Source organism: Alligator sinensis, unplaced genomic scaffold (genome assembly GCF_000455745.1).
Source record: "Alligator sinensis unplaced genomic scaffold, ASM45574v1 scaffold282_2, whole genome shotgun sequence".
NCBI classification, from domain to species: domain Eukaryota; kingdom Metazoa; phylum Chordata; order Crocodylia; family Alligatoridae; genus Alligator; species Alligator sinensis.
The window spans coordinates 2617666-2645336 of record NW_005841879.1 but is presented as its reverse complement, the minus strand read 5'-3'; the positions used below and the strand labels follow the sequence as shown (position 1 = coordinate 2645336).

Genomic DNA, 27671 nt, shown 5'->3' with positions numbered 1-27671 from the left:
CAGCAGGAAAAGGGATGTTTGTTTAAATCCCACACCATTTTCAGGAGCTGAACGAGTTAGCTAGCAGGCTGCCTCTAACCAGTCTGAGCCTGACACGGATGCCTCCGTCCACTCATTGATTCAGGGCCCTGTTCTCTGATATGCTGGAACAGCATCTTGTTAAGTGAGCAGGGACAGGAGTGAGAAGAAAGGGACAGGGTAAATGAAAGCAGCGGTACGTTCTGAATCAGGGACCAGGGGGGTTCGTTCCTCTGTAACACTGTGGCAGGAGACTCAAGGAATAACTTACGTTGGTTTAAGCAATTCAGGATGGAAAATAGCTTCAGTCCCTTGTGAATCTGACATGCTTCCCTTAGAAACACGCTAACAGAACAACATTTTCTAACACAAGTGCTCCCATTAAATAATGTAGGAAATCCTGCCCCTCCCCAGGATTTTAGAACCAGTCAAACTCTATTATACAGATTCATTCCCCAGATTACCTAATAGCTTGTAGACGACCACAATCCCCATTTACTGTGAGATTTGGTTGCATAGGATTAGCCCTGATAGTCTCAACCAGCAGAAAACAGCTGAATTTTCACATAATAAATTCAGGAGGGTGAGGGCAGCTGTCAATCAAGACAAACATTTGAGAATCTGGGGGAAGTGATGAGGGAGGCGAGAGGGATTTGCTCACTAATTTGCATTGGTTTCAGTCTTGCAACTAATGCAGCGTTGGACATAAAATGTGTTTACAGAAGACACAGGAGGCATCAAAAATTCACTGCCTTTCAGGTGAGAGAAAAATAATGAAAATCCCCTGGGTTTTTTTTGTCAAATAGTTCTCTTTCTTTGCTCAACCCTACTGTCTCTTTATGAAAATAATCATTATTTTCCTTCTGGACAAGTTAACCATGATGACAGATGATTCAGTGAAGCACATAATATATCTGTTCTCTAAACTAATCAGAAAACAGCAGGTTAGTAATGGACCTTTTTAATAGCAATCATTCTGGTGCCCTGACACATGCCAATTGAAACAGCTATATGTGTCTCAATCATTTGCTGTAGGGAAAATAGTGGCACTGTGATAGACCATCCCGGATCGTTGTCTCCTGCTTCCTCTTAAATACCTGTTTTCTCATGAACACTTCTCCATTTAGATCCTATTCCTACCCCCACCGAAATCATCGGCACTGGAAGAGAATTCTTTTCTGATCTGTGCAGTGGCTGATTTATGCCAGTGAAATGTGCCATTTAATGACCCACCTTATCTTCAAATACACAGTTATGAATAGAATTAGGTTAATAAAAAATGGCCAATGGTAACATGTAACCACGGTGCGGTCAAAATATCCACTGTTTTTAAATTGCAAGCTCAGCACTGAACTACACAAATATGAGCCCTGTTCATCTTAGACTGCCTAAGTGTTTGAACTTAGCATCGGTTTGTGCTTCAGCCTCTGACTCAGTGGAGACTTTGCTTTAATTGTGCTTGCGTTAGTTTTTTGGAAACTTCCTCCTCCCCCAGCATCTGGATATTCAAAGCTTGATTTACACTGTGCTTTTTAATCATAAAGCTGGCTTTCTCAGCCCATGGTTGAGACGAGCTGTTTTGCTGACTTGCTTGTTTGGCTGGACTCCTCTCTCGCCCTCCACAACCTCAGCTTTCTTTTTGAACAGGTCAAATGGCTAATGCAGGTACAGCAGCCCAGCACCACAGAAACCATTTTCACTTGTTTTTTTCATGAGGAAAGACTGGCTTTTAATGAATTATTTTTAAGCTAGCTGGACAACTATTTTCCTGTATAATACCATACTATTTCCTGTATTTTCCATTCTTGTTTTAAGCATACTTCAGGTTTTTACAGCATTGCTCCAGACAGCTGTATTCAGGGAAATATTCCCAATGACAGTTGCCTTCAGAGTATACAGCGAGTTCAGAGACCATCGGTTTACCTTAGACTCAGACTTCTGAGTGTATTGTGTCAACTAGTACCTGAATTCTCCCACGTGTATGCAAATCCAGGTGGAGTTTCTCAGCATCCGTTATATGTTTTAACTAATTAAAAAGCTTTATCACCATCACCGATCTTCAATCCATTGTCTCTGTCCTCCAAATCACTAATATACGTTTAATAAAATAAAACCCCCTAGGATATCTGCTCTCAGCCTCTATTCATTCAGAAAGGAACTTGAACAGGTTACAGAGGCATAAGTTTCCTTACAGAAGAGCGAGATGTGCTCAAAACTAAGCAGTCGTTGGCCTATCTTTAGAATCAGTTTTCCTTTGAAGGAGATGATGTTCAATCTAATTCCCAAGATATCCTTCATAGCCTTTTATAGTAAATTTCCTATCTTCAGAAAAAGTAATCGGTTTTCAGGCGATATTACATATCTCTAGCAGTAACCGTGCACCTTCACACTTTATTTCTCTTCGAAACCTCTGATGAATACAGAGAATCAGAGAAGTTAGAAACTAGCATAAGAAATATTCTTTGCGGTATACTTCACTGTTTTCTTTGCAGTCTAGCGTTAACTGGTCTGAAGCAAAGGGGATATCACAAATCTTTTTGGAAGATTATTCTACAGTCTAGTAGCTCCATTACGAAGTTTTGGTAGATATTTACCTGAAATAGTCTCCCTTTAGTTTTAACGTCGTACCTCTAGTTGTGTCTTCTTACATCACCCTGAATAATTACTCCCCAATGACCAGGAGATCGCTGTATTCCCATTTAGTTACTGTTTACTCAAGATTTACACTGCAGATTTCTCCATCCCCTTGATCTTTGTTGCTGTTGTGGCTTTTCCCCAAAGTCTCATTAGAGGTGTCCAAAACAGGGCTCATCATCTCTTTGGTTCAGATATGCAGATTCTGAACGCAGCATTATTTATCAGGAGTGCCCTACAACACTTCATTTCAAATCCAGAGATCATTTGCTGCCTGCTACCACCTTATGCCTTGTATTTCCAATGGCCGTTCTCCAATTAAGTATCATTGTTTAGGGTTCGCTTTCCCCAGATGTATTCACTCACATGTAAGGCAGGTCTTAGCAATTTAGTGCAGATGTTTTTCCAGCTGGCCCGATAACATCTTCCTTTCAACAGTTTCTATTAAGGACATGGTTTTGATTTTGCATGTGAAAGGAATTATCACCACTTTCAGGAAAGTTTGATCCAAAATTCACATGCAATTTAGCAAATATAGGCTCATCCTCATTAGAAACTCCCTTGGAGGTTTTCACCTCCATTCAAAGCCCCTACTTTGAAGATGCAAATGATTAATGATGAGTTTTTCGGAATATAAAGCAACATGCCAGTAACGGATGCCGATGCCATGTTGCACAGCATGTGTCATCTTTCTTACTTAAGACAAAGGTCTGCTCTTTGATCTGCAGAGCAAGAAGCATATCTTCAGCTGATGTAAACTGCTATAAGGCCCCTTTATGTCACTGCATCTATAGCAACATACAGCAGCTGAGGAACTGCCCTGAGATCACTGTCATCCATTGAGATCTCACTCTGTGCAAACCCACACCGAAGTCCATGGAGCTTTGCATGAAACAAGTGTGGAAGGTCCAGCAAAAGTCTGCAGGACCAACCAAGAGCAGCATTTTGCCTTTAAGTTTAACGTAAACCATTCTCCACTTCTTGTTCCTCCCACCCTCTATTCCAGGCTGGTTTAAAAAAGGCTGCACAAACACTTCAAATTCAGTTATATCAGCAAAGAAGGGATTGGGTTATCCTTGATCTGCGGGCTGAGGTTCCCCTAAGCCAGGGCACAACTTCCTTGGTTACAGAACCCTGCACCTGGAGCTTTTGCATTGAGGAGAAGACATCTCTGTCCTCAAGGTGCAATGAAAGGCTTCTCTATTCAATCCAGGCTAGGACCATTTTAGTTTCACTTTATGCTCTTTATTTTGCCTTAGGTCTGCTACAGGGAATGGCTATTTTTTTCTGGGCACTGGGCCCAGTTCTTGTTTAATTTTGTCTGCAGATTGTAGTTTTCCCAGATGCTATACCGAGATGAGCATTTTATAAGTTAATAAAAAACAAATAAAATAAAATCTGTCTGTTGTCTCCAAGTAATAACCAAAAGCCTTGTCCTTTTTAACAGAAGGTTATTTGCTGCTGCAGCTACTGACTAGCAAAATATATATAGTCAGGTTAAAATTATAAAGAATAAGTTAAATAATTTATGGGAATCACATTAATACATTTCTAGTGTCAAATGCACCAAATATTCATGGGACTGTAAAGGAGATAACAGCTTTGGATTCTACTGTCAGATTATGCAAAGGGACTTTATTTTCAGAATTAAGGAATTAAAGAGCAAGGCAAACTCACTGTGTATTCTGGGTCCCAGATTGTCCATTGGAAAGAGAAGGCAGGGGAGAAGAAAAAAAGAAATGCAGAATAAAATAAATGATGCAAACTATTTTCAAATTATTTCAAATTATACAAATACTGTTAAAATAATATGAAAATGCACTAATAATATATAAACTCAGTCAAATCATGTGTCGAATGACATGTGAGTGTGCAATCCCACTGGAGTCTATGGTACTGTGAGTGGCACAAGTCAGCACAGGTTTTTGTATGTAGTATCTGAACATATAAAGTTTATAGAAAAGTCTTAAAAGGGGGAGAAATAGAATGGATAAAAAGTTTCTGTTTTTACTCGTCAATTTGTACATATTAAGCTAACCATATTTTTTAGTAACAGCCAATAATGGGAAATGAAAATACAGAACAGTTAAAGAGGAATCACTAAAATACCGTAATTTCTGCTTCTATGTATGTGGCATGGAGGCTTCGAGGGAAGACAAAACTAACCACACAGTAAATGTCTAGTATTTGCAGTTCTGCTTGGGTCCTTACCTGTGATTGTGTAAGGGTAATAATTCCAAGCCTTCTCTGTAACATAAAATATCCTGGGAACGACTGCTCTAGCCCAGCTAGGTAGCTTGCTGCAAAGAAAAAGAAAATCCAAGATTAGGATATTTTTAGCTGGTAAGAGCTGTAAGATACTTCTATTCAAGTTCCTAATTTGACACGTATCAAGCAGGACCTATAGCAGCTCATAGTAACTTCCAAGGTATGAATGCATGCCTTTGAATCTTCTCCTTAGACAGATATACATGAAAAGATAAGCTATTCTTCCCTAGAAAAATGAAAAGTGATGACCTCTGATCTGATTTGGTTATGGCAGTGCAGGGGTGCCATGGAGTGCCATGCAATATTAAGTGTGTAAATGTGATTCACAAACCATATCAGGTATAGGTATATCAAATAGGAATCCACAGTGTCAAAAAGCCTCTGACCTGTTGTGCGCTTTCTGAGTTCTTTGCAACAGAATGCTCTATTATTTTTCCATAGTCAAAATATAAGTGAAAGCTGAGAGCTGGTATTTTACAAGGGATGCCTCGAGTCTAAAGAGGTTGAGAACCACTGGCTTATAATGAGGTTTCAGAACAGGCTTCAGGTATGGACTTGGAGATTCACTACCTTGATCCTGAAAGAAATGTGCAGAGGTCACAACATGCCATGCATACTTAACACAAGGCAGACAAGGTTCCTTGGGTAAATCTGGTATCTTTTATTAGACCAACTCAAATAGTTGGAAAAATTCTTTTTAGCAAACTTTTGAGCACAAACACACTTCATCAGGTTGAGGAAGCATCTGCAGAGGGTCACTGCTCTTCCTGGATGGAGTGGTAAAGCAGCCAGAGGCCAGTAGTATGCAAGAAAGCCAGTCAGTGAAAATATAAATTGAGGTGGTCAGTAGGTGAGAGACAGGTGGGGGGCAGGGAAGTGGGAATGAATGTATCTGTAGTCAAAGGATGGAAGACAGGAGGTGGGGGTGGGGAATGAGAATAGCTGGTAAAAAAGTGGCGGGTTTGCCTGGGGAGTCAGATGTCAGGGAGCTTATAGTGTCATAAATCCAATGTCTATATTTAGTCCATGATTTGTTGTATCCAGTAGGTTGATGGAGTGAAGTTTGTAGGCTCGTCTGTGAAAGGTGTTTTGTAAATTCCTTTTGAGGACCAGAACTGAGAGATTGGAGAGACAGTGGTTTTCTTGTGAGAAATGTGCCTCCACCGGTAATTGGGTATACGTGTCTTTGATAGGTTTCCAGTGTGCATTCATTCTGGTGTGCAGTTGTTTGGTTTCTTCTACATATTTTCCATCAGGGCATTTGGTGCACTGGATGAGATATAGTACGTTTCTGGAGGTGCAGCTGTAAGATCCAGGAATGGTGATGGCTCTCTTGTGGGGTGTAGCTGTTGTGGGAGTGGTGGGGATGTGTTGGCAGGTTTTACATTTCTTGTCCCGACATGGTCTGGATCCATTGGGAGCATTTTGGGCCATACTTACCACAAGGGCATTCTTAGCCACAAGGAGGCAGTCTCTACCAAGAAGTAAGGAGGACGTGTAGGACATGGACCTACTCGTTCTAATTCTGCCTACGGAGGTGCTTCTTCCATGTTCTTTACTGATGCACAAGCTTTAATACTCCATTAATAACTGAAGGGGGATTTTTTCTGGATTAATAATATTATATAGTAATCATGTAGTTTTTATGTTAAAAGTAACTAACTATTCCTCACAGCATCTCTATCAGACCAGCCGGCACTAGCCACCGAGAGGAAGACTGAAGTTTGAGATGACACATAGGAGTACCATTCAGGGTCCTGTGCAGCGTAGCCTAGATCAGAGTACGTGCATGAAAAGTTCATCTAGCCTTCAACAGAGTCTATACTGAAGCATAGCAAATACTTTCAGATCTCAATCATCCAGATGTAAATGGAGAAATCAATCAAGCACAGCTGTTTGTGACTTTGGATAATTGAGGGAATTTTCAGAAACATAAACATGTATCAGGAGAGAAACTGGACTTTTTTCATAATTGAGGTTGGTTTAACCATGAGTCAGCTTCATATATAAACATCTGTATTTGCAGATATTATAACATTACCTACAAATTCAAGGTCAAACTTGCTGACTTTCTCTTCTGCAATGACATTGTTGGGAGGGTGTTTTATTTTTCCTTACACAAACCTTCCCTGCAATCAGAGGCTACCAGGCAGGGGATCTGAGACAGTCTGCATAAACACATTTTGCTGTCTCATTATTTTTTTCCCTGTTGTATGTCTTTTTATTACTGCATCTTTGTTCCCTTCTCTGCCCTTGCTGAATTTCACTCTGTCTGATGTTTACTAGCCCAAATGAATGGGGACGATTCAGGCTTTCTGATTCTGAAGATGGCACTCTGGCACGGAAGAAGATTGCTGGTAAGCCACTTGGCATTGGAAGCTTGCAAGTATTAACTGCTGAAGAATAAAACCATGTCTACACAGAAAGGTTTTACCAGTAGGACTGGTGCCAGCCTACAGCTACTGATATTGCCATTTTTTAGTGCATGTTCACAGTTGTCTGCCTTTGTCAGCGCAGCACAAGCTCACTGCAAGCGGCTGTATGGACAAAAGGCATGTTGCGCAGTAGACTGATATCCCTGGGTATAACTCCAGGGGACTTTTGCAGAGTACCGTGAGATACCAGCAAACCTCCTAGGGAAAATTTCAGTGGAGGAACAGTGCCAGCGCAAGGTGTACACCACTGAGGGAGACAGCTTAATTTGCCCAGCATAAACTCAGGGTTTTCCTGACTGGATACAAAATTGAGTGCATGCTCATGCCAGAATATGCCAACTTATGGGAAATGTTATTTGTGACGCTTCATAGCATGAATCAATAAAACGCTATTCAAAAAACCTACTGGTCACCCACAAAATCAACCTTCATCCAAGATCAAGAAAACATCTGATTCCCCCATTAAAAAAAAATAAGACAGAGACAGAGATTGCTTTACAAGCACAATCTAAGTTTCTACTGAAATCCTGTGTAGCAGACACAATGTCATTTTCCAGGCTGCCAATGCAGAAGCAAAACGAATGTGAAAAATCAAAGCCTTCTACAATTCTAGAAGAAATGGGAGGTGCACTCAATTCTCTCACTTGACAGGCAGGGACAAAGCGAGCTGTACTTGGGTTCACATACAAACGACAACTTGTATTTGCTGAATGCGGTATTTCTTTTCCATTGCCAGCTTGCGCTTGCACCTTAAAGGAGCACATAAAGGACCTTCTCCAACCCTTGAATGATCCACGTAAAGGCTAGCCATGTTGGTACTCTCACTGTGCTAAGGTGCAAGAGGCCTTGGGGAGGGCAAAAAAAAAAAATTAGAATGGTAAGGCCACGTAACTCAGAATCCCCTTATAAAATGGGTCTGGCACAGAAGGGACTGCTTGCTGTACCACAGACGGGGGCACAGCTGCAAACACGCATGTGTTTTGTGGGCTGGATCTGGCCTGTGGAGCAACTGGATCCAGCCTATAGAGCTGCAAGGCATATCCACTGCTGCCACCTCTCTGTACTACCTCTACCCCTGCCCCTTTCCCCAAGGCTGCGGCATGGGCACAACTTCCAGCTAGGAGGGAGCTATGTTGGGACCGGAGAGCCCTGCCTGTGCCACTGCCGCTTCTCCCCATCACCCTGCCCGCTTCCAGCTTCCTGATCTCAGCGCAGCCAGACCACTACAACCAGGGCACGGGGAACTGGGAGAAGTAGCTGTGGTGTGGGGGAAGCTCCCAGTTCTGTGACTTTGGCAAACACCAGCACTGACGCGCTGTGGCAGCCACCTGGCCTGCTCAGGATTGAGCTGGTCCCTGTGAATACAAAAAAGGAGCAGGATTTGAGAGCAGGGCTCAGTTTTGGCATGTGGGACGTCAAGAAGGGGAAGCAGAGATTAAGGAGCACAGTTAAGGAAATTAATTTTCTTGATGCTTTAATTCCCCTTGACTTTCAAAGTTCCTATTGACTTGAATGAAACAAGTCTGTGGGACTGAAATTATCTAAAGAAAAACAGAAGCTTTCTTAGTCAAGCAGGTTCCATCCAGCTCCGGCTCCCGGGTCACTATCCTTCACCATCAAAGAAGCCGAGCAATTCCATATTCAATAGTTTCCCCCTGTATTTTATTTGTGAAGAACACTGTTGCCAGTTGTGACATTTAATTTGTTGCAGATCTGACTCCCTCCATACGCTCACTCCAGAGGCAATTATTACCTGTCAAACATCTCCAAAAGAGAATGGGATTGGTAGGATTATTTTATTTGACCCTGCTCTAATTAGTCTTAGACTGGAGCCTTCATCCAGCAGGAGCCACATTCAGAAACATCATTTGAACATTTGCAGCAATAAACAATTCACAAGCTTCCCTCGAGCATCCCAGTGGGGCTATTCCTTAGGCTCGAAAGCCACTTAATAGAGTTTTTCCTGACAAAGTGAACATTTTTTTTCCATGCATTACTAATTTAGTTTCCATTTAGCAAAGCAGAAGGAATTAAATCAGTCCTTACTGTGGCTGTTATTATTATGATGAACTCTGTCAAAGGATTTGTAAAAAACTAAATCTATCCACTCCCTGCACCGACCCTACACAGCCCAGCCTGCTGGACGGAAGGATGCTGGAGCTAGAAAAGAGTCTTCTCCATAGGAAATAAAGCAATAACTGAAGTATACTGCGGTAGCCCAAACAATACTCCCATTTGCCTGGACCAAGAACTCTTGCTCTAAATGCTGCTGGACCTGAATGGGAGCAGATCCACTACGCCTTTACATGGAGCTTTGCGTCTGGGACCCACGCACAGAATTCCCAACTCCAACCTTTTCCCGAACTTCTGTGCTTTAAAACTTTTCTGACTCCACCATCTGGGCCTTCAAGTGGCTTTGAGATTTGGAACCTGCCTTTGGGCCCAGCGGCTTTATTTTGGCTCCTTGCTCTTTAAAGGTTGCTGACCTCTGTTTTATAAAGACCCAGGAAGCAGCTGCAGAGAGAAGTGGCCCCAGGTGGAGGTTTATGGAGATCCCAGACCACCCACTCTCTCAGGCTTGTGAACAGAGCCCTGAAGCATAGGAAGAATGAGCAGCAAGGTATTTTCCCCACACTTCTCTCTCAAATAGCCAGAGCGATCCTGGGCTATGCTATTATTCAGTTCCTGGGATCTGTAGACTTCCCCAAGAGGTCATACGAGGAAATGGAGCAAGATGCCGATAGTCTCCTTGCCCAGAACAGAAGAGTTGCTACCAGTCTTTCCCAGAAAGGGGGATCAATCTGAGTGGACCTGACTGTCAGATCTCAAGGCTGGGTCTGGATCCCGAGCAAGAACGGCAGGGAGAAGGGAGCTCCAGGGAGGAGCTGTTTGGTTCAGTTTCATGACTTTATGTGAAACTTTCACCAAGCTTCTGGAGAGAGTCTGTGGTCTCTAGAGAATAAAATCCACAGGTGGACTGTATGTTTTTTAAAACGAACCTTCAAAAAATGTGGCCTGCAGTGAAGCTCAGTCTCAGGGTATGTTATGTATCACAAGTTATTTAAACACTTCCAGTCATGGCCTAGAACCGTGGTGCTCAAGAAAAACTGCCTTACCTGCAACATGAAGATCAAGACTTTTATCTGCCATATATAGTATTCAATTAGCCTAACACTACATGTGGACTGTGGCTTGATCTGGGTGCACGGGGCTGGATTCAACTGGTACAAGGCTGATCTGGGTATGGGATCTGCCCGTGGACCAACCCTGTGCTACTCATCCTGCCGACAGGGCCAAAAGGTTGGGTGCCGCTGGTTTAAAACACGGCTCCCTCTGTGGATGCTCAGACAGCTCTGCTAGATGCAAATCTTAGGATTCGATGGGCTTCTGAGTATACCAAATCTGATCTCGCTGTGTAACCTTTCAGGTATAGCCCTGACACAGGCTCCAATGCTGGTACCCCTTCCTAGGATATGGGATCCCATGGCCCAACTGCTCCTAGGTCTCTCCAGTTGTTCTTGCACACTTTTCCAGAGCTCAACCCTTGTAGGTACTCACTTGGATTTACTTTCCCCTTTTGGGTGAAACAGTTAAAGCCTGGTTAGAGTCTAAAGTAACACAGGCTTTAAAAACACACTATAAACCACAAGCACATTACTCAGTGACAAAGCATGCACCCATAGGCAACACACATAACTCTCCTACGTTAGCTCTCTGCTAGGGCAAGGAGTTTCCTTGGGATTTCCCTGGCACTTCCACTCAAGTTGGAGATACCAATCTCCAAATAAGACACAGTACAGTTTTATAATCCAAATGGCAGTCACAAAAGAAAAAGGAGAGGTATGTAAATTGCTATAGGTATATACAGCCATATAATAATCCACAGTAATACAACTGCAGTGGGACTCATTAAAGGCTATTTGTTGCTTTGACCTGTTACTGATAAGCTACAATACAGTTATCAAATGATTTGCTTTGGTAATAAGATGTATGAAATGTTCTTTGAGAAACCAAGTGCAACAAGACCAGTTTCTGGCACTGCAAGAATCTGGGTCTCGGACCAGTTCAACTGAAAAAGTCACTGAAGTTCTCAAATGCTCGAATAAAACTGAATCCAATTCAGAATAACTTTGATATAATATGAGCTGAAATCAAAGTTATGTTTGGTATCTAATGGCAAAAAGCCTCAGGAAACCAGGCGAAACTCAGCACTATGTTTCATCTGAGCATGAAAACTTGAAGCAAAACTTGGGAAGTAGGCAGGAATCCCAGAAAATGTGTCATGAACCTCTGCAAGATGAAACTGCTGATTGTGTATGGCTTCAGTTGTCAAAGAATACAAGAAGGCTTCAGCTACAAAACACAATTAGCCAAATTTAGCACTGATTTATACCTTGCGCAAGCCCATTAAGCTGATGACAACACTGCAGTAGGCACATTGCCTAGAATGCCAAATGGTATCAGACACTGCTGGCTAGTCCGGTCTGAGCAGCTCAAACCCTTCGGCCATGTCTAGACTGTAAACTTACCCTGCTTCACCCACGCTGTGCCACTCTGCATGGGCTATCTCCAGAAGCAGAAGGGCTGCAGGAGAGCTAATTAGCAAGGCTGACTGACGGCTCCCATGCTGAGTGTCCTGCCTGCAGCCAAAAGCAAACCCAACTACATGGTTTCTGGGACTGCAAGCAGCCTGAATGGACCAGTGTGGCGCCATCTCATTTCCAGGCATGGTTCCATGAAGCCCAGGTGCTGGTTCCCCTGTGCAGGGTCTGTGTGACACATGCCTCGGTGCAGGGCACAAACATTTATGAGGGCAACATGAAGAGAGGACCAAAATATGAGCACGCAAATGTGCCAGAATACAAACAGGCAACATGCTGAAAGCACCCGCATGCTAAAGTGCAATCACAGCAATAACTGGCATGGGATTAAATGCAGTGAGACCTCCCCCCACCATTAACACTGTGTTCAGGGCCATAAAAATCCTTAAATTGGCCTTGGAGCAGGGCTGATGAGGTGGTGGCCAGGCACAGGAAGAAGTCTGCAGTCCCGATGTGTCTGCAAAATGCTAACCAAGAGTGAAATCCTACAGACTTGAGCTCACTGGGAGCTTACCCTCCTCTCCAGTGGAGTCAGGATTTCACCTGAACTGGGTAGCCAAGGAGGCATGGGAGGAAAGGAAGGGCCAGTGGGTTAAAGATTGGCTGGATCTGGTAATATGGCTAATATGGACGTCATCTTGGATATTTACCTAAACATCTGACGAGCTTCAGACACCTTAATAAATTTAGCATTCACTAGTCTAACACTGTATGAAATTACTAGATGCTGCTGTGTGAATGGAGAATTGCTGAGGGGGAAGAAAAAGAGTACATGACAACATTTTTAAGACAAAATTTCTAACCTAGATTAATGCCAGGCACCCACTAAAAAGCAAGATCAAATAGGTGTGGATTTTGGAATCGGTCACCCTTGGAGATAAGGGGTGAAGCGTGAATACACTTTGCTGTTCCCTATGTGACTCAAGGTAGTTATGATTTCTTACTCCTATGACGGTAATTCATACAGCGGTAGTCACGGCAAGGTCTTTCGTTCTCATCAGAATGGAAACTGAAACTACCGTCTAGATGGATAAAAGTAGCGTGATCTTGCCAACACATCTGCCTTGGCCATCAGGCAATATTTTAGCAAGAAACTGGCACTCTTTCAAGGGCACTTTCTCTTGGTAGATAAGGAAGATGTTGGAATAATTTTGATACAAAGAACTATATGCAGTGCATCTTGACAGAAAAAGAAACCTTGGGCAGAATGATTTTCCACTCCTTCCAAAAGAGATACGACCTTCTGGACACAGGAGAGAAAGAGAAGGAGAATTTACAACTGCTTGGAAATAGTTAGTCTTCTGGGCAGTACAGTGATCAGTCCTCTGCATTTCTCAGTCATAGGAGGAAGCGCACATCTTAGTCTCTGCTTGAACAGGTTCAAGATAAAGCTACCACAGCGACATTTCTAGATTGTACTCATACTCCAGCAGCTGCTGAATGTCTAATTTCTTTTCTACGATTCTTTGAGCTAACTTCTTTTAAATATCATCTGCTCAGGCACAACATTTTGCTCTCAGGTGCATACCAAGAACGTTTGTGCAAGCAAACTTATCATCTATTCGGTGAAGGCCATTAAGCTCCTAAATGGTGAGAGAGAGGCTCTCTTTGCACAGTGTCAGTCCTTTTGAGCATAAATACAGGACTTTGCGTATGGAAAATTCATTATGCATGAAAATGATAGTTATCTGCTAAGCCAAGCAGAATATTCATTGCTTTTCTGGCCAAGGTAATCAGTGGTGTCTTCACATGCTTTAGTCTTGTTTTATCCCAAAACACAAAGATAAGATCTAAATGGCAACCCCCTTATAAGTGCCCAGTGCCTTGCTTTTCCAACAGAGATTAAAGACTATTGCAAGCACCCAGGAATTCAGCACAGGGGAGCTTGTGGATGTCTCTTAACTCTTGTGCGTGACTTCTGAGAGTGCTGGGTTATAATTACAATGTTAAGTGCTGTCATAATATATATGCTGTCTGGAGTATTATTTATTTGTGTGTGGAATACTGCTGGTAAACCAATTGCTACGCTGGGGAAAGGTCAGATCTGTCAGGGTTACAGAAAAACTTGCAATGGACTCTTAGCTACAGTGCTGCTGTGCTTGCCACTAAAGGGTCACAGTGCAGAAAAGCTTAATAAAAGGAAATAGGCCAAAAGGAACGGAGGCGAATCAGAAAAGCAGCAATATTCAGTTATATCAGCAGCAATAAAAAACGGCAACAAATTAAACACTACATTTCACAGGACAGCAATATATAGGTTTTAAAATTAACACTGGCTTTTAAGTCAGTGTGGAAGTGCTGACCCTTAACATTATATTCTCACAGTCAGGAATGATCCATAGTTCATTTTAAGGAATGATAGGGCTGTTGAGAAACAAAAGCGATTTTTTCCATCATGTCTTAAAGCCTGTCACTGCTGCAGAAGGTCACCAGCATACAAGCCTAGTGGTCATTCATAATGTCAACTTATTTGCTGACAAATCTTTTGTCATCAAAACAGGCCACTGGCCTTGTGCAACTCTTATGAAGTAATGCTCCATCTTGCTGTGCCAGCACCCCAGGGTTCACTGCTACCCTAAGCAATTCTCTAACTATGGACTAGAGTTACTTTCCGCATGCTACTGATGTTGAACAGAGGAGACAAGATTAACCTGCATGCCATCTCAGACAGAATTTAATATTAATGTGCCTATTTTAGTTAGCTGAGGTGCTGTAGGGGCTGATTTGAGATTTAGGAGAAATAAATACACCTTTCTTTTCCCTAGATTTAAGAAAGACCAACTCTCCTTTAAGGAAAAACTTCAGCGTATTAAGGAATAATTGCGTTTCTATAGCACTTGCCATCAGAGGACTGTACAGGACTACAAAATTAATGACTTAACCCTCCAGCACCTCTCTGTAAGAGGAAGGAACCATCATTTCCTTTTCGCTGCCGGGGCAGAAATGGACACCTACAGCAATTAAGGACTTCAGGCCTCTTTCAGCATTTAAGCACATGCCTATATTTCAGTATGTGCTTAAAGGCTTTGCTAATTCAGCATCTTGATTTCCAGAGGCGCTGATGATTTCTAACTTTAATTGAAGTCAAAGAGAATTAGTGTTGCTCAGCGTTTCTGGAAATCAGACCTCCAGGGCTTAAGTCAGGTCAAAAGCAAATGTGCCAGGGTAGAATTCAGACCTAGTGACCCCAAGCCCTCTAACATATTAGATTTGCTTTAAAAATAAAACCGTTTTTGTCTTACCCATGCAGGGAATAATGGAAGTATGAAAGAAAATAGAAAAGTACTTTGATTTTCAAGACACCTCTGCCTGGAGGCCGTAATTTTTTGCCTGGGAAAATGTGCTCTAAAATCAAAAAGACAGCTAATGTCTCTATTTCAAGCAACACTGCTCTTCCACTATTCCTTTCCTTGAAAGTGCCAGAAAGCAGCACGTATTCAATAGAACACATTACATTTGAAACAGAAAAGCTATTGCCAGAGAGAAATGTTATGCCCTGGAAATCTTTATCACAGTGCATGCTGGGAGGGAAAGTTGCATGGTACTTGCCTATTGAGATAGACCCGTTTTTCTGTTAGTTGACCGTTTCCATAATTTGGATCTTCGTAGGGTTCATTCTGCACGACTTCCACGCCCTCCCCTCGGTCACTCTGTTCGTGACTGTGCTTACTGATCATGTACAGCTGTCCAATTCTGTACTGCAAAGCAAAAATAAAAGCAAATGTGTTAGCCATACATAATGAGCAAGGATCCATAGACCAATGTCAGTGGTTATACAGGAATAATTGCAATTAATGGCAGTTTGAGGGGCAACAAAAACATTGCACTGAGATCTGCAAGAAGGATAATAAAACACTGCTACTAATAAATACATTATTAACAGCTTTAATAAATCTGTTGTGCCTTTTGTTCAGAGGATTTCAAAGTGATTTGCCAGGATCAACTGAGTGCTACATTTATCATTGCTGTTGATGATACACTAACTGTTGTGCTCTCATTACTAACAATTAAGTGCTACAGTATGCATCTCATACACTAAAGTGCTAAATAACAAGGCGGGTGTTTAGTACTGTGACATTAGCCTTTTATACCTACTGCTCCATTATTATTTCAAGCTGTGCCTGCTACAGTTCACAGAGATGTTTATTTCTGAAATAATATGCACAAAAGGGATTTCATGACTGCACGATGCTGAAGTTTGTGTTCACCTGGCTTACTTTTATTATTGCAAAACCGCAGAATAAAGGACTAATCCTGCCCCTCTGAGAAACGATGGCAGTTTTGCCAGCTATTTCAACGGGAACAGAATTGAGTCCCGAGAGTACAAGGGAATCATTATGCAAGGATAGGACAGAACAACTCACAAAAAGCAGGCGAGTGGGAAGAGAAAGGGAGATGCTAACACTGCAGTTCTGGAGGAGCCTTAATGGAAGTTCTCCAATTACGAGCTGTATTGAACTTAACATTTATAGATTCACAAGTACTTGGCAGAGCTGGCTCTAGGTGCAATAACTGCCCAGCTGAAGGCAAGATTTGGTGCCTCCTTTATCCTCGGTGTCCTACCGCTCAATCCAGTTTGGCAACCCTCCCGCATTCCTTTATCTTTGGACAGGGCACAACGTGTGTCCATCTGGGCGATTTCTTCCTTCCTAAAGGCTCAGTGGTTTAAAGGAGGTGCTCTAGCAGGCAAAACAAAGGATTACGAAGTAAGAGTTGCTTTACAGCACATGACAGAGGCATTTGTATTTGAAAATCTTCAGATAGGTTTAGTGTTGGTGCCAGATTTATGGCTTTGGTGGCTGAATTCCTCTCTTTATTCCCAGAACCAGTATGGGCCAAGGCAGCGTCTGCATGCTGTCCTGAGCTGTAAGGACTCTGTATAGGGGTATTAGAGGACATTCATGAGTGAATCAGTCATTGATCTCCGTGCTCACGCTGCCTGCAAGTGCGGTGGTGTGGACCTTTTCTTCCTGGAAGCTGGCTAAGTTCATTTGACACAGGTCACCAACCATCAGAGGGTAGTGACAATGGGTCACTATTAACCTGTGCTACAGCTAAAAGGATCTCTCTTTCCTCACTGATTTTTTCATCTTCCAAGCTGCCTGCAAGTTTGACAAGGCTCAAAAGAAATGTAACTGGGTTAAAAAACACATACTTCATTACCAGTGACTGCAAAAGGGAAAAATCAATCGGTATTCAATTTGATCCGGATACAATTGATATTAGAGTATCTGATTCAGATCTGAAGCAGGTTTAGCAGTGGATTAACACTTGTGCCAGTGAGATCAGACTACGACCCTACACTAATGTACCTATTCTGGTAGGAGCTGTGCTATCCTCCAAATAACAAATGTTTCTCAGAGTACAGGGGAACTGTGTCCTGAATAGTAATTACAGATGCTGTTCTGGCATGGGATTTCTTTGACAGACATAAGCAGCACAGGAAGAGGCTTTCTAATCAAACCATATTGAACCTGATGTGGGAAGTTGTAGTGAATAGCTGGAATCACTTCAGTGGAAAGGCATTAAGTAACCCAGTTGGAAAATTTTCATACGTAATCCCTTCAAGTAGAAGGGAAATAACTGTGTCCATTGACCCCAATTTACTAATAAGTAAACGTCGGCATTACAATCACTACAATTCTGTATTTGACAAAACAATACCGGTCTGTGAAGGCGCCTCCGACATTTCTGGGATTCTCTGCAAAGGACAGTGGGGTGCATGTAAAGCTCGGGCCGACTCCTGATGACAACCAGGGCGCCCGTGAGAGCAGAGCCACCTGCCTGACTTCAGGTTTTGAGTCCCAGACTCAGGCTTCAAGGGGATTTTAGAAACCTTTCACACCAGAAGCAGTGCTGCAAGGCAGAGCGTCCCAGCACCCCCACTTCTGGCACTGCAGCAAGTATGAGTGCAGGCACCAGAAAAAGCAGTCCTGGAGTCCCAAGGCTGCAGAAGATAAAGTATGGGATTGATTCTGCATGTGACCCCCCCCAAATATAACTAATAGCTTTTAGGGAACCCTTTTAGAAAGCTGAAAAGAAGGAAACTGGTCAGACAGACCAGAGCTCCAATGCTTTGTTCGATTGAGGAAGGCAGTGGGTTTATCAGTGAAAAGGGATACAAAGGCTCTTTGTCACAGGAGACTGAAGGCCATTCTGGGGGACTGCAAGAGGCGGCTGCATAAGGAGATTGGCACAGGGTGGCTGAGTCCTCAAGAGCATCTTTTAGCGTGCAATAGCAGGTTCTCAGCAATCAGCAGATATAAAGCATCATATGCATATGTTGGGAAGGAGTGCAGAGAGCTCCGAAGGTGCAGGTCTCTCAGGGACAGTCCCGGCTAATGAGGATTTGCAAGTGAAATAAGAAGAGGATGGCAATTTCTAATAAAATGCTATGACAGAGGGAACAGTCCTATTATACAGATGAACAAACCAATCTCCCCTCTTGATGCACTTCTTCGCAAAGGGAAAATGTCAGATGTTACCTTGGTGTGGCACTCAGTCTTGGCTGGCAGGTTTTGCCAACAGCGTGAAATTTTAAAAGAGAAGGCAGCAGCCCAATTTACCTTAGATCTATTAACATCCTTCAACCCAGAGAGTAGGTTTCTAAGTCAAGGTTTGCTAAAAACGTTTGGGACGAAATAAAAAGGAATGGATAATAACTTGGCCTTAAAATATAAACATAAGAAAAAGATACCCCTCCCCACCAGCCAAAATAGTCCCACCTTCTGCAAACTCAAGCTGATTTGAGATTTACTGGGCTTTCTTTATTGCAGGAATCTAATCTGTAGTTTCACTGAAAAAAAGTTATCACGCCAGCATTAAAACCGGCACAAAAGGAGAAGTGTGTGTATGCCCCATCTCTCTTTTGAATTCCTTCACAATTACAAACAGGATATAACAGGGCATGCCCTAATGCTCTGCAAAGGGCGAAGGACTCCTCTGCCCCGTTAATCTGCTGTCAAGTTCCTGGCCCCTCCCTGCATACAGATGCAAGGTAACAACGACTGAGTCAAAGGGGCAGGTGCATCTTTGTTAACTCCAACACAGGAAAAGCCTAGGAATGGCAAAACTTGGATGAAAGATTTGGTTCTGTTATAAACCAGTTCTTAGCTTTCAAACTTCTGCTCTCATGCCATTTTTCCCCATGGGGGTTGGGGTGATGCGGGTGTAAGGTGCACGTTTGACAGCTCAGAGGTTGCAAGTTGAAGGCCACAGCAGAAGCGCTCATGGTGCGGCCCCGTCAAAGTCCAACAAATCTGCAAATTCTGCTGAATACCCTGTCACAAGAGTACGTAAAATGAAAAGTCCTTTCTCATCAACAGAACTCAAGTTACCCATTAAGCCAAGCCCTAGAAAAAGGGTTAGTTGGGACCAATATGTGTCTATTTTCTTCAGAGCAATTATATGTAACAACTACATATGCTGTACTCTGCTTATTGTCAGAATAACAGTATGACCATTTGTGAGTCGGCATCTAAGTGTAACGGTCTATAGACAAGTCCTGTTCAGAAGATCATGGCATGATTTTTAGTCAAGGAGAAATTACACAAGAAAAAAGAGGCAAAGAAGGAAAGACTTATTTTTTCATACAGCAATAAATCCTACAAGGTGTTTATTTAAATGTGGTATTATTCCACCAATTTTATTTGTGAACTTTAGATTTAAACCAAAGTGTGTGCGGGGGGGGGAGGGAAGGGGGGGCTGCTAATGTTGTCAGAAACCACAAAAAGGCTTATGCTTTATTAATATGAAATAGCAGTTGGGTATCAACCGTGTTTTCTGGAAGGCTCACCTTAGCATCACATACAAAGATTTTAAATTCCTTTTATGGAAAGACCCTCTTCCTACAGCCCTTATTCAAGCAAAACTTCCACTGGGATCACAGTATTGCATACACTGGAGATTTAGCTACACTGCATTACTTGAGGAAAATGGATTGATGTCTTATTTAAATACACTAGTATTCCTTGATGGAAATTTTCATTTTCTGGTTTCTTAAAAGTTTGACCTGTTTTGTAGCCAAAGAGAGAAAAGGGCAGGGAGGTCCCAGGAGCCTTGAGTTGGGTCTGTTCTTGGTGCTGGGGAACCGTAGTCAACTCACTTAACCTCCCCGTTACAGTTCACCTCTGGAAAATGGGCAATACTACTTATCTCACAGGCTACATTAAGGCTTAGTCAGTGAGTATTTACACAGCAGCTGAAATCCTCTGATAAAACGTGCTAGATTAGGGTAAAGTATTATGAAATTTGATACAAATAAAACAAAAATTTAAATTGCAAAATATTGCAAGGCTGACTCTAATTTCTACAGATGTAGTTCGCTGTGTTAGTCAAATAGAAAGCAAGGTAGATTTGCACTTAACCAAAGTAGACTTGGTTTACTTTAACAAAAGCACATAGACTAACAAAACTCCTGTCAACTTTCGTAGACAGCAAACATGGACTAACCAAAGTAGAGATCGCGCTGTCTTTCTCTCTACATCGGTTAGCTTATACGGTGCAAATCTACCCTGCCTTATTTCTAGATCAACCTCTGCTCAGTTATCTGGAAGCAATGTCCCTATCTGCATCTACTCTATTATAAATAAAATCTAATTAAGGTGAAGGATTATGTTTGTTGGCCTTGTACCTCTGACGCAAAGTGAAAAACACGGTTCACTGCCGCCTCCCCAAAAGATTCTCAGGATGATAATTCAGTTCTTCCACTGTTTATCTCTCAGGGTTGAAATTATGCACTGCCAAACTGAACTGCACACAGTCTTTGAGAGCATTCGTCCTGCCTTTCGTTTCACCTGACACTGATACAATGGGCTAAGCAATCGCCAAAACAAAAACACCGAAAAGGATGGTGCCTGCCTTTTGAATGAAATGTTTTGGCAGAAGGAGCACCTGAAGGACAGACTAAAGCTCATGTACCAAGAGTGGTAGCCTAATGGTGACCTTGCCCAGGGCTGCCTGGGAGGCACTATTGCTATTATTAACTATTCTTTTCAAGCGGTGCCAATATTGCACAGCACAGAGCAAAATACAATTAGCATCTCAGCCTATAATTTAAAAAATAAAACAGTTAAATGAGGTCCTGTTTAGTATCAGGTTTTGTAACCCCTCTTAACATTTTTGGGGCCTGAAGAAGGTATATTTTCTATGTGAGGAGCTGTCTTCTAAGGTGCAAAACCCATTATAGATATAGGCAGATACCTGGACTCATTTTAAGCAGATTTCAAAACTGCAGTTTTACAGTGCAGAGATTAAAAAGTAGGCTGTTCATATGACTCATATCTTCATCCTTTCTTCTATGAACAATCAGGTACTTTTGCATTTACAAACCTAGATTTTGCATTTCTAACCAACTGTTTTCAAGAACAATTCAAATGAGCAAACCTTTTATGCAGGTATTTCCTTTGGGTTTGCACAACGGTTCAAATCCTGCCCTTTATCTGTAACATATTTCATATCACACTGCTTGATTGCATTAAAAAGAATATTGTTTGGGAGGAGGCAGTGAAGTGGGTTAATATGCATTTTGTCCCATGACATAAGAAAAGTTGATCAAGAGGTGAAGGATGATAATAAAACAAATCCAATCAAATAGATAAATGAATTTAGTTATTTTATCCATGTTGTATTCATTTTAGTTTTGTAAAACCCTATTTTTTACCTATCCATACATCTGATCCAAAACAAGGATGACAGCATCTTTTTCAACTTCAGTCCCCTGATGAAGACATCAAAAGACTGATAGCTACCAGGTATAAATAGAAATAGTAAACCAAAACTGAGGCCCGCTCTCATTTCAAGTGATTCACAGTGCAAGTCCTTTGGTGCCTTTAGCAGATTAAATAGACTTTTCTGAGAGCAGAAATAAATGTGTTCACTCTGAAACAATTCAGAAAATGCTCTTGGAAAGAGTTTCTAAGAAGAGAGAATAGATATTTACTGAAACCAAGTCATTCAGAATGAATAATTGATTAAAACAATTCAACTTCCTTTCTTGTTTGCAAATTTTTTTCAATTATTTATTCAACATTTACAAACTTTACAGACCAATCCACACCCACAATCCCACTTATGCCAAGTGACTGTCTATTGTTGGAAGCCCTTTGAGGATACAAACTGATTGGAGAGAAAGTGTTGTGAACAGCCCATGGTACAGTTTGGCTCTGAATTCAGAGAGAGAGCTCACAATGTTCAGACTTCTCTCAGTATTAGTTCTGTTATACAGCAAACATGGATTAAAGACAGGTCATAACAACCCTTCAGATTCTATAAATCCATTGCTGTGTGAGTATGTTGGAGAGTTTATCAAGAGCAGTGGATTAAATGATTTTATATACAACTGTAATCACATTTAAACTCAAAGGCACATCTTCCGTTACCGACTAATGGAACATATTCTCTCAGTTACACTTTTGCCAACCCATTGAACTCCACTAACACCTGTAGAATATCACTGCACCGATGTAATTAAGACATAATTTGGCCCATTAATTCACAAACACCATACTTAAGTTGTTGAACGTAAAACAGCAGAGAGAGACAGATACTGAACAGTTTCATTCATCTTGGACATTCGACCAACGGTACCTCCCAAACTGCTATCCTGACTTTTGGGGTAGGACTTGGCTGACTCCCAAGTGAACAATGCAAGCACACTATAGCAACCTATAAACTGCCTTTGCTACTGCACCTGCATTTGCCCCTTACTTCTATTCTGTACTTCTGGTGTCCCATTTTATGGTCTGATTCATAAAACATTTATGCCTGTAGTCTCTCTCACATGAGTGATTCCATCAAACCAACATAATCATTCACATATTTAAGCATTTAAAATATCAAGATTTAGGCCTAGTTTACAGGAGAAAAGGTCTGAGGGTACAGCTGTACCAGCAAGCCCTCCCAGTATATATAAACCGTATACAGTATAGACATGACTTTTATGAGCAAATGATGTTTTTGTCAGTACAGACCAAACTATTTCCCCCAATTAAACAAGGTCTACCAGGAAAAGTCTTTCCTGCACATATGAGTGGGTCTATACTAGGTTTTTTTCTGATATAGAAAAGTCATAAAAATGATACCCCTAAATGACACTGCCATATTGGCCTGCATTTCTAGAGTCTTAGGCTCCGGACTACAGTTAGAGTTCTGTCCAGGAGCTATACCTTTGTTTTAACTGTCTCAGACACTTGTGGGCCTATACACCATCCTTTGACCAAACTGTCTTTGGACATATTTAGTCTTCTTCACATAGGCATAACAGAGCAGCAGCAAGGCACAGGGGCAGCAGCGATTTCCAGCTGCTAGTGCCGCTGGCACAGGTGCGTGGATGTTGCAGGTACTGTTATTTTCTGGCTCCCCCCCTACGTTGGCACCCAGGGCTGCTACTGGGGTAGCCCCACCTTGATTATGCTACTGCTTTTCCAAAGTGGTCCATGCACTCCCTAGAGCAATTTAATTAGGCATTAGCATGCTGAAGAATGAATAATCAATTGCTTCACAAAACAAAGAACAATCCATTAATTTAGAGCTGATAACACAGAGTTGTAAACAGGAACTTGGCGTAAGTAAATGGAGAGGTTTAATGACAGGCTGATCTTTAGAGAGCTCTGAGGTCTTTGTGGTTACTATGTAATGTAAACACCCGTCTTATCATAAGACTAAAGAAAAAACTCATTTGAGTGAATGATTCAGAGGAAACACATCAGAATCCCTTCTAACACAGCAAGGCAGTTAGCTAGGTGAGCCCTACCAAATTCAGAAACACACGCTAAAAAGGAAATGGAAGGAGGGGGCTCCTTGGTGCAGCATGGTATGGGGCAGCAGGCTCAGCCTTTTGGAGAGAACAAGGGCAGCTCCTGACTTTTCAGAGGGATCTGCGTTTGCCCGTCCCTTGAAAGAGGAAAGGCCGCTGATAGACAGGAGCCGTACAAGGTGAATGAGAGGGCATGAGAGAGCCTACACACAATTCCCATTTGGAACAACTGACGCGGTGCTGTTCAACGTACCAGGATGCATCAAACAAAATGCTCTCAGATGTCTTTGATGAAGGGCTGGCATTTCAGTACAACACTGAGTCTTGAAACACCACCGTTCTCACTGCACTAGACCAACCATGGCAGGGCAAGCATATTTGGAAAATTGGGTTTTTACTGCAACTTACATTTATACAACATTGTCTGTTTGGGAGACGAGATCTACTTCCATGCAGTGTAAGGCCTTCAGTCCTACTTGCATCTAAAACCTACTAAGACTAAGGACATCTACAGAGCTCTAGGACTCCTGACCAGAGTTTCAACAGCTCCATGCTACCCCCTCCCTCGCCCCACCTCCACTCACCTGGAATTTGCTACCAAGGTCCCACTAACCCTAACAGGACCTTTAAACAGTGATGGAGTTTCCAACCGTGGATAAGGGCCAGTTTTAATTCTCCCAATTGTCTCCCTATGGCGACATGGTGGACAAAACAGTTCTCTTTTTCTTGCCAGTCATGCTCTCCTCAGCCAGTAAAAAATACATCACAACTTTACGCTTAGGCAGTATGCTCATCTGAAGATCCCAAAGCATTTAAAAAATGCATGGAGTTCATGAGAGGGTGGCGGTTCCTTGGGCCAGGGGGTTGTGGGAGGAGGAATAATGTGCACGTTGTCTCCTTTTCCTCCAAGGGACTTGGATAATCATAGTGTATTTTCCTTTCATTCCACCCACACCCAAAATCAAAGAGTATAATCTGTTCCCAAACTTAATGAAGCTAATACTGGAAGAAAAGATATGGCTGTCTGAGGCTCACTGAGTAACACACTGGTCAAGTTCTTTCATGTTTGTGAAAATATGACCCTTGAAATATTTCAAGGTCAGTGAGACCTCTGCGTAAGTGCCGACTGCGCAACTTAAAGCTGCCTGGCGATTTCTTTAAGTTATGCATGCAGTGTTTCTTCTGCTCCCTTCCCTCATAATTGAACAAAAGTATAGCTCTAACCTCTTCTTTTATTAGACCCGTTGTTCTTCCTCTCTATATCCTATATATGTTTGAAGACATTAACCTTTGACTACTTCCTAAGACACACACCAATTACTAAAATGCCAACCAGCATGAAGGCCATTTAAGCGACTAGAAACAAATGCTGCCCTCTCCCGATGCCCTGCTCCGTCGTCGTTGAGACCCACAACATCCCCTTTCAAGAAGTGATCATTAAACTTACCTTCTTTGCTAATCTGGCCATGTTATTGTGCTTAGTCTCCATCTGGACCCTCTTTCTTCCTGTCATCATCTTTTAAAACTTCTTATCCTTACCTTCAAGATTCAACATAATTTTTCCTATCCCTTCCCAGATCTATGTCTTTTACATGAAACCATGCCTCCTCTGCTTTACAAATGATGGTAAATGCATAAGTGACTGCACTTAGCAGTATATTCTGTCACTCCCATTTAATCACTCACACTTTCACTCTCATTTTCACCTATGAAGTACAGATACCTTGGCTGCTTTATTTGAGATGCGGCTACTCAGGAATATCATAAGAGAGATGTACAGTGGCACTGACAATATGCAAGAGGGTTATACTCAGACATTAGTTTCCTGCAGTATGATGGATCAGACATGTCAGGCAGTAATAAAACCACATGTGTTCTGCTGACACCGCTCATCATTCTCTCGTTGATTCTTGTGCCGTTGAAATCTCTTGGCAGAACATCAAATCACAGAGAATGTCAATCAGTTTCAGACAGACGTCTTGTGAGTGGCTAATCAGCTAATTCTCCCCGAGCCCCCTGGATGATGATCAGTCATGCAAAGCAGAAGTTGCTTGACAGATGTTGCGCAATCCATGTTGAAGACAGCATTTATCTGCTCTAATGAGACTCAAAACCACAGGGGGCAAATTCTGCCCTCGTCTCCATGGCAGGGACTTCAGGCAGTACAATTAATGCTTTCCCCTTGCACAAGAAGTGGAAAGGATTTGGGAGACTGTTAAGAGCAGAGAGGCTCTGCAGCTTGTGACTAATGAGAGCTTCTTCCCTCTGAGCATTTGCTTGTCTCCAACTAACGCCTCAGCCTGCAGGCACTTTCAGCTCCTTGAGACCTGGCCAACACGGTGGCAATTCTCACGTAGATGTGCACTCTTATCCCAAGGTGTAATTTCAAATATAAAGTTGTGACCCAGGAATGAAAGCAAATGGTTGTGCAAACTCATGCTACCCTATAACTCTACTCCCCCTTGTAATACGCCCATGGCACCTCCGCGGAATTGGCTAAGGATAACTGAAGACAGAATTGTGCCCAATGCTTCAATGAACATAGCCAAATATAATGAATATTATATATTCAGAGGAATTATTATTTTTCCCTAGATACATATTTTAATCATCCCTTGTAATGAGCTGTGGGTGCTTTCATTACATCTGTGATTTCACGCAGAGACAATGTCTTAATTATGCCAAGTTTTTATCATTTGGGCCTTTTAGTTACACAAGGTCTTCTCCTTGTTGAATCACTATTGAAGGGTGAATATACAACATTGAGAGAAAGTGTTGTTTTCTCTTCTCTCTCTCAACTTCAGCATCATGAAGTTGAGTTTGGAAACAAAAATATTTGAACTGGATATTGAATTCCTCAGTGATTGGAAGGGATCCTTGTTTTCTCTGTTTAAAAATTGCAAATTCTCTGACAAAAATAGCAAATTCTCCAATTAAAACCCCCAAAATGTGTGATTAAAATGAAATACCACTATATATATAGGTATCAATTGAACAGTTTTATTTATATATTTACAAGTTTAAAGCAATTTGGAAGCCTACCGGTGCTGCAATCACTGTAATAATAATAAAACAAATTCTAAGTACCTATACATTTTGGTATTTGATCTTGGGTTTTTTATCATGGAAAATCAGAGCTCCCCCTGCCTCCTTAGTTCACCAGGACACAGCTCCAGACCCCTCACTTCCAAACCACAGCCCCCAGCCCTGCTGGTGCCCCTCACTCCCCCCAACCTGCCGGAGGGGGTCCCCAGATGCCAGAGCTACAGGGCCATGGACCCAGGTCTGCTGCCTCCTACCCGCGCCAGAGCAGCACCTGAGCCCTGGCAGCTGCCCACGGGAGGTGGGAGCTGCTGCTGCGGTGGAGCAGAGCACGGAGCCCAGACTGCACGGCCAGACTGGAGCCCACGAGGTGGGCAGGTGCAGGCTGCCTGCTGTGGGCTTAGGGCTCCCCACCCTGCTGCCCTCTCCCTGGGGTCTCTGTGGCCCACTGGGCAGGACCTGGCATGGCAGAGCAGAGCTGGGCAGGCAGGGAAGCTTGGTGCTGCCGCTGGGAGCTCTGCGCTGCCCTGGTGAGGCACCCCCTGCCCACCCGGCAGCAGCAAGGGGCACAACTCCTGGTGCTGCTGGGTTGGCAGGGGGCACTTTGCAATGGTGGTATGCGGCTTGCAGCGGAAACGAGCTTCCCTGCCACGTCCCACTCTGCCCTGCTGTGCCGAATCCTGCCCGCTGGGTTGCAGAGGCTGCAGAAGGAAGGGCAGCAAGGCCGGGAGTCCAAGCCCGCAGCAGGCAGCCCGCCCCACGCACAAATCTCAGGGGCACGTGCCCTCCTGCCCCCCCTGGGAGTGTGCGCAGCTGTAGGGAGCTGTCCACCCCCAGACAAGCCACCTGCAGCTCCGTCCTGCTCCCCACCCAGGCCCTGCGGCTGCACGTGGCCCTGGGCCCCAAGCCTCATGCATC

At 42.8% G+C, this 27671-nt stretch overlaps 1 protein-coding gene across 2 annotated transcripts in view; it reads right to left on the bottom strand.

Moving 5' to 3' along the window:
- Positions 1-27671, bottom strand: part of PITPNC1 (phosphatidylinositol transfer protein cytoplasmic 1) — a 169149-nt gene that overhangs the window by 71614 nt on the left and 69864 nt on the right. For both annotated transcript variants that reach the window (XM_025196273.1, XM_025196272.1), the window contains 3 exons: positions 15506-15654; positions 4864-4952; positions 4330-4337 (listed from right to left, as the gene is read on the bottom strand). In XM_025196273.1, coding sequence (XP_025052058.1) covers positions 4330-4337; positions 4864-4952; positions 15506-15654 — 246 coding nt within the window. The remainder of the gene's footprint in view (positions 1-4329; positions 4338-4863; positions 4953-15505; positions 15655-27671) is intronic.